Genomic DNA, 13,283 nt, shown 5'->3' with positions numbered 1-13,283 from the left:
AATAAATGTATGTTAGTGCGAGGGACTGTGAAGAAGCATAAGAGCACACATGTGTTAGTGACAGGACTCAAACCGTTCATGAAAGAGAACAACCTCAGCTGCAACTGAGCAAGTGGAATTTGTGCATTGCCAATGCTGGCATGGTCCCCCTGCTGGAAACTTTCACATGAATTGCCAAAGCTTTTAGCGAGACTAAACTGCTGACAAAATAAAAATAAAGGTGCACTAATGCAACTGATGATTATGCAAATGGAGACCCTCACACTTGGCACTTTGACTTCTAACAAAGTTTTGACTGATTTTCCTTTCCCAGGAAATGTTGTGTTTGGGGAGCCAATCACAGCCAGTCTGGGCACTGATGGGACACATTACTGGAGCAAGAATTGGGCCAAAGCAGCTTCTTTTGTAACATCACCTCCTCTTAGCCCTGATCCTACCACTCCAGACTATCTGAACACACTCCTGTCCAGGTACACATCCCCTTTGAAACTTTACTTTGCCTGTGCAGAAATGTTGTTTGTTGTAAGTGCCGTGAACACCACTGTGTAGCTATTAAAGTTTAGATTTTAGATTTAGATACATCTAAAGTTTGTGTTTCTTATGAAAAATCAGCAATTGTTGTGCAAGAAATGGACTTCATCTGGTAAGTGAGTTACTGCTTCATGTGGAAACAGGAAACATTAGTAATGGTTTACACTGGAAGGACAAACTCTGGCACGCTGCATACTTCTTTACTTTCAGTCCCTCTTCTGTTTTGTTTTGCTTCTCCTGCTGAAGTAGAAGCATATTTACTTATGTTTACAGAACTGTAATGCTGTACACAGACTTTACTGTCCTGGTGTAATACCTTCAATATGCCTCTTCTCCTCCCAGTGGAGACCTGAGCGTGACTGGCAGCGCTCACTGCACCTTCAGCGTGGCCCAGAAGGCCATTGGCAAGGATGACTTCACCCAGATCCCAGAAGGTGTCAATGGAGTGGAGGAGAGGATGGCTCTCATTTGGGACAAAGCTGTGGTGAGGACAATCACATACTGATAGAGGCGCATGGTGACGTCTGATTTTTATTTTTATCTTGATTCATTTGATTTTTACCATTTTCCCAGAGGAACGTCAGCAACTTTATGTCCCTTAGCTTTGTTTTAGCAGTCACCTGTGGTGTTTCTTTTGCTTCTGCCTCACTCGGCAGCTCCACTATGTCTCTTTTTACATGTCCACCTCTGTTTTTCCCCTTTAAACAGCACTCTAGCCTTATTTTTTTCTCTATATCACTGTGTCCGTATAATTAACATGCAGCCTTGTTGAGCTTTGCTGTAAAGTGCATTGCTGGCTCTGAAATTTGGGTAGGCTTTTAAACATAAAACTCAATACATTTCCTTAGCACAAGTACTTAGAATCCTGGCTCACACCAAACTTGGACCGACTGTCGGTAGGTCTATTTTTAAAAGGTTGACAAAGGCTAGCTGTTTTCCCTGCTTCCACTCATCTTCTAAGAAATCCCCCATTAATGACAGCTTCATATTTTAATGCTAAAATATTGAACCGTCACTTACTTGTAGTGTGTTATGTCGAGAGATTTAAATGTAAGAAAAATGCATCATCTGAAACTGTTTTTATGGATGTTTTCACAACAAAGTTTATTCTAAAGTTTTAAAATGTCCTCCATGCATTTACATTAATACCACAAATACACCATTCAGTCAATTGAACAATGTGTCTTCAGTAGTAGGACTACATGCTGTAGGGTGTGCTCCATAATGCTAATATATGGATAATGGATCCAGTCTCGACATTTCCAGTAATATTTGCTCGTGCGTTGTGCTTGTTTTGCTCTCAGACTACAGGTAAGATGGATGAGAACATGTTTGTGGCCGTCACCAGCACTAACGCAGCCAAGATCCTGAACCTGTACCCTCGTAAGGGTCGGATTGCTGTGGGCTCCGATGCCGATCTGGTCATCTGGGACACAGACGCCATTCGCACCATCACTGCCAAGACACACAACTCGGTATGTACTCAGACCAAAGTATCAGTTAAATTCAATTACCAGGTCCTGGCTCTTTTTTTACTTTTTTTGCTTCCCTTTCTACTTGTTTTACATTTATGCTGGAAAACTATAGGCACTGTAACGCTTCACAAGTTCTCACAAAAACCTTATTTGATTTAGTTGGTTAAATATAACAGCTGTGTTACAAAAAAACCTCAAAACATCTGGCATTTTTTAAATTAAGAAAAAAAAGATAAAAATTGTGCTTTAAAGGGTGAGATGTATTTTTGGGCGGGCGGACAGACAAGTAGAATATACGATCGGAGGTAAGTGTCTGCATCTGCGTGCAAGAGGCAAAGAAAAAAGAGAGACTGAGGAAGAGAGAGAGGGAGAAAGGGAGACTAGGAGTAAGTTAGGGAGGGGAAAAAAAGCACATTTTTGAGCAGCTTCCAGAGAGGTCTGAGTACCTCGGAACGGAAATGAATTCTCAGTGGATCTTCACTAATTCCACTCCACACTGGGCTCACCACAAGACCAGGTCTCAATGCTGAGACTCAATACATTCAAAACTCCTTAATAATGATGAAGTAGTTATTTATTAAAAAAAAAGATTTATGCCTTGCTTATTCAACAAAATCAGACAAACAGCAAACAAACATCTGTCAATGATGCAAATGCTGCCAAAATGTCTAGTTCAGCAGAACTGCAGTTAATCCACAGAGAATCTATGTGCTGTATAATCAAGAGGTATTTCCTTCCTCTATATCACTTTCAGTTGCGCAGATCCTCCAAAATACATGAATGATTGGAAAAGTGGGTTTAAAGAATGGCTCTCATTGTATGAGATCCTGTTACGGTAAACACTAATATTTCAGATGGTTTCATAAAACCTTGGAGATTTTGGACATCTGTATACACTGCTTGTTGGCAAGCTACACGTCTCATAAGTAAAAAGCAACTTTGGTTGAATTGTATTTTTGATTTCATGGGAAACATCTCACGCAATATGCAGCCTGGACCAGAGGTGATAGTGCAGTCCATTTCCTCCTGCTTTCCAATGCACTGAGTTATGTATAATATTATAGGTTAGCACTTTGGGGTTTTTTTCACATTAAAGAAATGTTTTGTTACATTTTCCTAAGAGAGCGGGTGGAAATGAGTGTAAAAAGGCCAGCAGAATGTAAATGAATAACCCTTTTAAATTGCACCTAAGGCCGTTCGAAATTTGAGCGTCTATGTGTGTAGTTATGAGTTCAGAGTTCAATACTGAAAGTGAAATTACATTAGAAATGTGAAACTGCATCCTGTTGTACACAGTCTTCCAGTTTAAGCCAAGGGCCTCACACACATTGTCCTCCGCACATACACACTGTGTACAGTACGCACGGTATATATGAGTAATGAGGTTTCTGCCATTACGCAGATGTTAAAAGATTCCTCTCGGGCCGCTCAGCAGCAGAGGAAGTGTCCACACAGGAAATTACGGCTTCAGCAGCCTAGGACAAATCCTGCTTTCGCATAAACACTGTCCACGAGCAGGGAGAGTATGCATTTGCCGAAAAGCTAGTAGTTGCTAAATTGATCGTAGGAGTGATGAATTGAAACGTGTAGATTTCAGTTTGTCTTGCTTAAAGGCTCGATGACATTTGTTTTTGTTGGAAGACGAGAGTATGGCGCTGTCTCCAGATGGAGGAACAAGACGTGAAACAGAGAGAAGTGGACTAATAATATGCCTTCTCTAAATGTGGAGTACATCCACCGAGGATCCATGGGTTCTTACATAATGATGTCACCCCTTTCATTTCCTCCTGGTCGCCCTTCCAGCTGTAAAATCACTGAGGTAAACAGATGACAAGAGCACAGCAGCTCCCACTTCAAATAAATCTCTCTTAAGGAGAACCATTGCAGCAAAACGATTGTTTTTTCGTGCCCTGATCAATTTTTAAATGCGTGGCCTGTTTTTCATCAGCGACATGCTTTCTTTCAGACTACAGGGGGAAAAAAAGCTTCCAAAACACACATTCAAGTGCTTATTCAAAGACAACTTGTCTATTGGACATTAATATAAATAAGCACACATTTCATTAGATTATATGATGTGTTTAAAACTTGGTTTCCAAAAATAATTGTCTAAATGTAAGCTAAGTAGTCTACATTGTATCCTATTGTCTTCAAGTGTCTTGCCTTAATGGGCAGCAAAATCAAACGGGAGCTGCCCTGCTTACCAGCACACTGTGTTGGGGAATGCTTTCCCCGAATGGTGTTATATCTCAGTGTGTTATCAGTAAACCCACATCTGGTTTTGATTGCTTGTTATTGTCAACATAAAATACATAGATGCGCATAAGGGTATTTGGATACATAGAGAAGAACAGGCAGCAATACTGTTGGACACTGAGAGCCCGCTCAGATTAGTCATGACATCATGTTTGGCATGCAGCGAGTCTTAGTTATGTCCTGTTCTGGCCTGAATTTGGATGGCAGTAGAAAACAGGGCCGTGTGCAGAGGAAATAAGCAACAATGGAATGAGGGGAGGGGACCATCAGAGATTACACGTACATACAAAAAAAGAAAGTTGGCACAAGGAAAAATGGAGGAGGATGAACAGCACAACATGGTTAAAAAATGCAAAGGATTACAGAAATCAAGCAAGAGAAGGCAAGGGAGTGAAAACATTAAGAAGTGGACAACTGGAAAGAGCATTAGAAAGAAAAGTGAAAGAGCATACAGAGCCAGAAGAAGGGAAGGGCAGTGATACTACAAAGTACTACGAAGGCATCTGAGCCCAGCTGGATGAGGGCAGCTGTTTGTACATGCCAAACAGACAAGTGTAAAGAACTAGGTGATGAATGATAAAGAATCTGAGAAAGAGAGATAACTTTTAACCTCTTCTCCTCAGTCATTGAAGAGTACATTCAGCATATAACTAATAGGAAACTTTATCTAATAAACTTTAGTTTCTTTGCCGCTGCAACAATCTTTGATGATATCATATGTGTGCTTTAGGCTGCTGAATACAATATCTTTGAGGGCGTGGAGCTGCGTGGCGCCCCACTAGTGGTGATTTGCCAGGGTAAGATCGTTTTGGAAGATGGAAACCTTCACGCCACCTCCGGAGTGGGCCGCTTCATTCCCTGCTCTCCCTTCCCTGACTTTGCCTATAAGCGTATTAAAGCCAGGAAGCAGGTAAGTGCAGTCATTCTTCTTTTACAGCCTACATTTTACATGTGGTAATATAGTTAGTGTATAAAACTTGAACTGAACAACATGAACTGCGTCGCAGTACTCACTGCACTGTTAGATTGCCAGAATAACAATAACATAACTAGAAAACCATAGAATACAAAGGAAATTGAAAAAAAAACTCAGTGAAGGACTTTAAGGCCTTCTAGGATGTACCTAAAGGAAAGGAGAGTCTAGGGTGAAATGGAAGTAAGGATGACGGGGAGAAAAGAGGGCAGCCACGGAGGAGGCAATGAAGTGGGACGTGGGGGAGATATAATAACTCTGACATCACCCTCCAAGGTTCAGCCACAGGGCACCAACTGTGCTTAGACGCTGTAAGGTCCATACACTGAGGGTGGTCATGGCTTTGTCATCTCGGATTAATAAAGATACATTGACTTTGGATTTGGATAACACTTTTTAGAGAGACCTACCGCACACGCTAAGAGGATTACTCATACTATTAAACTTCCATTTTAACTTTAGACTCTCGATTTTAAAAGATATTTAGGAAGGTGGCTTTGATTACAGCAAGAGCCACTGAGTAGCTGAGGTTGGAGAGAGCTTGATGCTTTCTTGATACATAGGGAGTTTGTCTTTATGCTAAGCTATACATGCTTGATGCTTCATACTCAGCATACAGACATGGGAGTGGTATCAGTTGGCAGTAAGGTGAAAAACATATTGTCCATATTGATTATTTATTTCCTGAATAGGTGGGAAATCAAGGAGAACTTGTGAAAGTATCCGAATAGAAAAAGATATACATGTAGAAACTTAGAGAACCCAAACTAAAGGTAAATTAAATGTTAATGTGCAGTCAGGGCCAAACCCAGAAAGCTACTGTAGTTAAGTAGCACTGTTTCATTAGACACCCACCCTAAAGTATTACTCATCTGTTCAAAGTGTGAGAAATGAGCCCATTTAACCATGTGATTTATAGCAGCTTATACTTAAAGCAGCCCCTGCTTTCTGCTCTCTTGCCATCTTCTTACGGCCCGAGAAATCTCATAGCCCAACAGTTTCTTAATTCACAGCTGGCTGCTGATGAAAAAATGGAGCTGTAGTAACAGTGTGCTGTTTGTCTTGGTAGCAGTCACTGTTATGCTTTTCTTCATTCACAGATGTCTCTTTTTAAGTCTTGACCGAGCTTCCAAGATTCCACTGAGTCACGCCACTGACAGACATACAGACAATGGCTTTTCACAGGCAGCTAATAGTTTCAACTTGATTTGAAAGCTTATAAATACATAACTGTATTTTGGTGACTCCTCTGTTCTATAACCTCGAGAAGGTCTTGATTGTGTGTGTTCGTGTTTTAGTTTGCGTGTTTCTGTGTATGTTTGTGTGGATTTGTAAATCTGGAACTGACTCTTGGCAGGAAAAGATGCATATATAATTTAGACACACAAACAGTTATACAGACAGCCATGTAATGCTAAACATGTGTGAAGCTAGTTGCGTTTAACCTTTTGTTGCACAGTAAAATGCCATAATGTTTCTCCTAGTGCCTGCATGTTGGTTCTGTTTCTACATCTGCCATGCTTTATGTTTCTTTTCACCATCTCTGCTCTTTCTGTTTGTCCTGTAGTTGGCTGTTCTGAGGGCAGTGCCAAGGGGAATGTACGATGGCCCAGTTTCTGAATTCTCCATGTCCCGTGGCGGTACCCCCTCGGCCTCGGCCCGTACTTCTCCAACCAAACAGCCTGTCAGAAACCTGCACCAGTCTGGATTTAGTCTAGCAGGTAACCCTGCACCATGCGGTGAGCCCACTTTCTTAATAGAACAACAATCCCTGTGTTGTCATTTCTTCCACGTATCTGTCCACATACTGTACGTACAAACATTAGAGGAGCATCCATGGTCATCAGATAAACCACCCTCATACTCTTCTATTTTAACTCAGTTACTACTTCATTATATGAAGTCAGATAACAGCCATGTGATTCTCATCATGTCTTTGCGTTTTGTCAATGATTTATTAAAAGTCCTCGGCTGACTGGAGAGGAACCCAATAATTTCTTATTATCTCGTTTCATGCATTACAATTTGCACAGTATGGCATGCATTTGCTTGCAGTACATAATGCTCCAAAAAGAGCTGTCTGTTTGTGCATTTCATTAAGGCAGTTGCTTGAGTTCTTTTGAGTCTGATTGAAGACTCTATTAAATTAAATCTATGACACAGTCAGTAAAAGTTTTCACTTGAGTGTTGTTCGATGTAAAGTAAACATGACCCTGGATTAAACACGCCTTTAATGTTAAAAGCGTTTTAAATATGTGCAAACGTCTTGATCCACTTTATATAACTTTATATTTTGCTCCCAAGACGCAAGACAGTTTTGCCATTTTTATTTCAAAGGTCTTTCATAGTTTTCACTCATTTCCAGTCTAGTCCTCGTACCTGACTATTTTCAGAGGAATGTTTTTATTAAACCACTTAACACTGACCTATGACTCATTCAAGCATAAAAAAAAGTCACCTAACTCAAGGGATGAACCTGTGTTGTGTTTGCACATAGCAGACAACTTAACAAACAGACATTTTTAAATTGTATCTTTCAGCACTTTGTTACTAGCAGCCTGTCACAAAAACACATAAGTTTCCCATTTCTTTATACGAATCTATGGATATTGGCAAAGATAACACATGTTGACATTAGAATCAACTACAAGTAATACAGCCTCTCTAATAGAATTCAAGCCCTCTTAATATTTTAGCAACATGAACTGTTGTAGGCTTTGTAAAGCCAGGATATGTGTTAAGCTTTGTGTCTGTTTTTCATATTCTTAATTTAGTAAAGTTTTGCCCCGGGTCCTTTACCTCCTGTAATTCCTCTCTATCGTTCTCTCTCTCATCCTCTTTTCTGTCTCTCTTAAAATGTGTCCATTAAATAAAGGCAAAAAGCCAACAATTGCATTTAACAAGGTACCGTAAAAGAAAATACTTTGAAAGGCTTTTTAGAAAGCTGCAGGAAATGAAGTTTTCACCACATTTGAACCTACATTTCGAGCTTAAAAGAGTACAGCCTTTGCAGTCATCTGGACATGGTTTGTTAAGATACCCTATCTAATGTGAGAGATCACAATAACATTCACATTTGACAATTTTGCTGGGCTGCTGAGCGACAGTTTGATTGTGCCCATGTGTCAGGGCAGCACTAGATTAGCATCAAGTAAACAAATGTGAGAAATGCATTTTGTCAAGCTACCAAGCAGTGACGCTTCATACTCGTGTTAAAATCCCGAGCCACTCAGTGTTTCCGCTGTTTTACAATCAAACAGAGCGACCGTAGCTGATTCTGTCCTCCCTGACTGACTAAATGTGTCCATGTGTAGCATTACATCAGTGAGAGCAACTCTGGTTAACCTGGAGAGACCACAGCTGGGTTCACTGTAGCCTTTGGAAGTCGTTACAAATATATGGATAATTTTTAAAAGCTGATAACTCATTTGGATAAACAACTGTACATAATGAAGTTTGGCATTTACTGTATTAAGCAACCTGTCTTTGCAAGTGTTTGAACTCAGTGATGAAAAAAGACAATGACCTCCACTGGAAAGAATTTCTAAATTTGAGTACATGAATTAAGAGGGGAGTAAGACTGCTCCTACTTTCCCAGGCTTTGAAATATTAACGTGTTTAAGTAAGTTTGTTGTACAAGTCTATGTGCCTTCGTGTGCATGCTCTCTTACTGAGTCTGATCTGTTATAGTTTTCCTGGGATACCGCCTGCAGAGTGCATTTGCTTGTCTGGAAGAAGTTGGGAAGGATTGTTTGCTTAGACACAGTGTATCACAGTCTGACATCATTCCACTTTCCATTTATATACGCACTGATCATTTGTTAGACTAGACAACCTGACTTATCATTTGGAAACACCATTCTTTATGCCAGACTTAAGCATCTTTTGTTAATGTTTCACAGTCCTCGTACAGCAGTAGGTCTGCTCACATTTGCATTCCCCTGTCACCTCAGTGATACATACCATATGTCATAGATAATGATGTGTTTCAAGAAGCCCTCTAGTGTTGGGAAAGTAATAACGTGAATGCATCATGGCAATTATTTGTGTGCCGTGATGACATGAAAGCTGTCCTGTCTGACAGGATTGACAAATGCTGCTACTGGTTTCCAGTGGAGGGCAAAAGGGAGTAAATCCCATCATCCTTGTCTGAATAGTCCTTCAGTTCTCTGATTTATTTAATCTGTCACATGTTTTCACATTACTGTAGTCCCAACATATAAGACTATCTCAGTGGTTTTGTTATGTTACTTTCATCTCAACAAAACGACACAGCATAACCTAATTTGCACAAGGGCAGAGGCGCTCCGACTTCTTTGTATATGTGATCGAGTTACACTCATTTGATATGGTTTAACATTGTTAGAGCTTAAATTCAACCCAGTCACCCCAAGAAATTAATTTAGTTCCGTAAAGCCTAACCAATCAGATATGAAGGGGCAAAATATTAGATGATTATATATCTTTGTAACACTTTATGCTAGGGGCTTACTTTTTTTACAGCAGAGAACTGATTTGGGGTTCAAATGAGGGGTCTGGTGAGATCTTAATCCTGTTGTGGGATATTTTATTTTTTATTTTAATACAGTAATAATATAACTTTTATACATTCCTGAGACATCACCAATAGCATAGTATTTCATAGGCTTATGATGTTGAGATTAAAAAAACATATGATAGGCCAAATGCTCTAGATCTTACAGGGTAAAAGAACATTTTACCCATTACTGTATGATAAATATTTACCCTATGACCTATTTTCACAGCTTTAAGAAAAATTGGGGTTTTAAAGTAAACAGTAGCCTACACAAAGACATATGTAATTCGCACTTTAACATTAATTTCATGACCATGCACTTGGGAATATCAGTGCATAACTATAAATGTATCTTCCTCCCATATCTAAATTGCTTGCCAGTGTTTTCCATGCAAGCACAAGTAATTTATAGGAATTTGATCGGGTTTAATTAGAAATCTATGTGTTCATTTCTCAGAGAAACCCTGCAGATGTCTTCCTTTTGTACTCTTTGACTCTGCTTTTCTGCTCCCCCCCCCCCCACCGATATCTTTGGTCTCTTTATCTTGTCCCTTTCTCTCTTTGCAGGTCCTCCCACCCCTGATGACATCCCCATCAGGCCTGCTGGAAGGCGCATCGTAGTGCCCCCTGGTGGTCGTTCCAACATCACATCTCTCAGTTAAACAGCAGGACACGCAGAAAGAAAATGACAACAGCCAGAGTGCAGGATTGAAGAGGGGAGGGGGGAGGAGATGCAGAGGACCACGATTATTTCAAAGTTACAAAAACAAACAAAAGAAAAAAGCAAAACACTGAATCCTCATGCCTTACCTGTCACAATGCTACTATGCTCATATGAGAAAAGTATCCCTTTTCCTCTGGAATGTGAACCAGCGTCAAGTATATAGATGGTTGGGTTTTTGAGGGTTTTTTTTTACTGAAAGTGTGAAATTTCCACCAAATTCACATGACTGATCTAAGTCTCATTACTCATCTGTATGGAATAGTTATCTGGTAGTTTGGCAATGTGAAAAAATGACTCAAAACTCAGTATAATCACACAAAAACAAAACAAACCATGCTCGCAAAGGAAAATGGATACCACATGTCTCAGAATGACGCTATCGTTCTTTCATCCTGTTCGGCTTTCAATGTCACCCCTTTTCAGTAGCCTGCTTGCTCCATAGTCAGCAAAACATAACACTAGATTCCACAGTAGCCATGTATTATCTTGCAGTATCTTTGGTTAGCTCTAGGTGGCATTGTACATATGGTAGATGTGATGTAGCTTTGTGGACGATGTTGTTGCAGCTTGTTTGGGTTTCCTGGACCAAGTAAAAGGTAGTTATCGAATCTGAGGGCAGGAGTGCTGTCGGGCATGGAGCTGCATGGGCCGCATTAATATGGGTGACGTGATCCATGATACTGCTGCACTCCTCCTCTTTGCTTTTTGGTGACTACCATCCCCATGATGTACTGTACTGATTATTGATGTTTTAAAAAAAAAAAAAAAAACGAATATGGACAAATCTGCTTGGGAAAGATTATGTGAAAACAAAAGAATAGAAAGAAGAATTATTAGAAACATTTTTTTCTTCAGATTTTTTTCTAAATCCCAAAAAAGGTTTATATGAGTTTTTGTTTCCTGCATTCCATCATCACTAGAAAAAAAGAGCTTTGCGAGAAAACCGTCCTTTGCATTTGCTTCTAACTTACTGGCTGTTTCTGCAATCCTGAATCATCTCGAAAAGGATAAAGGGAGGGGAAAAAAGATTATGAAAGGATGATCACACGAATTAAAAATAAATGTAACTGTCCCTTGTAACTACCACTTTAACTGAAGAGCTTTGCAACTGAGGGCAACAAAAAAGATTGATGCAATGAATTGATGAAGTATAACAAACCTGCTTTATGATAACACTTTAGCTCTGGCTTTATTTTTTCATTCAAGACTAGGACAAGGGGGACCCCGTCATTCCCTTGTCATCACAGCATAGCCCTCTAATGCAGCACATTTAACATCAGCCCGAATATAACTGAGCCCAGTTCAGTTTACCTAAATACTCTGGATGTGATTGTGTTGGGGGGCGTTTGGGTTTTTTTTCATGTCTTTGCTGTTTCTTGATAAGGCAGAGGATTGCAGTGCAGTAAGGTAAGCTTTATATTCTGTTGTTGGCCCATTGTGGGGGAGAGGGGAAGACGATTGTGTTTTTTTTTTTAATCTGGCAGGTGGTTTGTTGTATTTATGTTAGTTTGACAACCTTTGTTACTGTTTTTATGTTGTTTCTTTTTTACTGTTGTATCGAAACCCAGAGATGGCAGGTCAAAAATACAGTGTGCTTTGGACGTATGATTTGTTTCCGGAATAAACATGAGTTGCAACTTATTGGCTGACATGTTTTATTTTATAATATTCATTATTTAACATCAAGATGTATGTGAATATTTAATAGAATAGTTTGAGTGTGTAAAGCAAGGCGTCAAGACAGTTTTTTACAACCCTGTTTCCAAAAAAGCTGGCATTTTGCATAAAATGTAAATTAAAAAGAAAAACGATGCAGTAATTTCCCAATCGTTTGAAGCAGATATATAATTGAAAATATTACAACAAATGCACTAGCAGCAAATGAAAGTTGTACGATACACTATAAAAATGATCTACTTTGATTAACTTTGCTTCTTTCACTTCACATCTGTTTTGCATCCATAATTACTTTTTAATTCTGGACGTTGTTTGAACAAATGTTCTGGCACCATCATGGTATATGCACTTTGTGTGTTAGGTCATTCCTATGTATTGTGTGAGAAATTGCCATGACTCACTTTCCAATAAATAGTGATTAGAGCCCTGCAGCACTATACCTCTGCATAAACATCTTTATGTGGCCACAGTTTCTGCTTTATTGGCCTGCATATCTCCGGGGATGATTGAAGAACTTCTGACATCTATGCACATGTGCAAGATCTACAGTGCTGTGCTAAAGTATTTGCCTCCTTACTATTGCCACTTTGTCATACTTCCATGTTTCAGATCATTAAACCAATTTTAGTACTAGATTAAGATAACCTGAGTAAATACAAAATCTATTTTAAAGTCTGATTTTGTTTATTAAGAGAAAAAGAGCCTCACTGGCCTCTGTTAGGCTCAGTGTTCATGATTTAGCAAGAAGAAAGAGACTGGGCAAAAATGGTGTCCAAGGCAAAAACCACAAGCCAAAAAGAACACAGAAAGACTAATTTTACATATAATCAAGAATTTGGGGAAAATATTCTGTGGGCTGTTCCTGTAACATCTGCCATAAAACTAACACAGCATTCCACTGGAGAAAAAAAACATAGTGAAACATGGTGGTGGCAGTATGATGGTCCGCACTCTAATAGTACAGACGAACTTCCAGGAAGGTTCATGGTTTAAAACATTTATTCTAAGAGGAAAGTTTATTAGTGCCAGGTGCCTGTTATGCAGGTTTCTCAGTCAAAGTGTCAGAACCGTGTCTGCTTTTGTCTTAACTAACTACTTGCATGTGTCATG

General features: G+C 39.5%; 1 protein-coding gene across 2 annotated transcripts in view; it reads left to right on the top strand.

Annotated features, from left to right (window-relative positions):
* Window positions 1-12,137, top strand: part of dpysl3 (dihydropyrimidinase like 3) — a 33,187-nt gene extending 21,050 nt beyond the window's left edge. Inside the window, exons 9-14 of one of the 2 annotated variants that reach the window (XM_025910714.1) lie at window positions 314-470; window positions 874-1,015; window positions 1,836-2,006; window positions 4,993-5,172; window positions 6,803-6,956; window positions 10,340-12,137. In XM_025910714.1, coding sequence (XP_025766499.1) covers window positions 314-470; window positions 874-1,015; window positions 1,836-2,006; window positions 4,993-5,172; window positions 6,803-6,956; window positions 10,340-10,434 — 899 coding nt within the window. In that variant the 3' untranslated portion in view covers window positions 10,435-12,137. Of the gene's footprint in view, window positions 1-313; window positions 471-873; window positions 1,016-1,835; window positions 2,007-4,992; window positions 5,173-6,802; window positions 6,975-10,339 lie in introns of both variants that reach the window. The other variant, XM_005452545.4, reaches the window with a different exon arrangement.
* The last annotated feature ends 1,146 nt before the right edge of the window (window positions 12,138-13,283 follow it).

Source organism: Oreochromis niloticus, linkage group LG10, assembly GCF_001858045.2.
Source record: "Oreochromis niloticus isolate F11D_XX linkage group LG10, O_niloticus_UMD_NMBU, whole genome shotgun sequence".
NCBI lineage: Eukaryota > Metazoa > Chordata > Actinopteri > Cichliformes > Cichlidae > Oreochromis > Oreochromis niloticus.
Note: the sequence above shows the minus strand (reverse complement) of the source record. Positions and strands in the feature narration are given on the sequence as shown.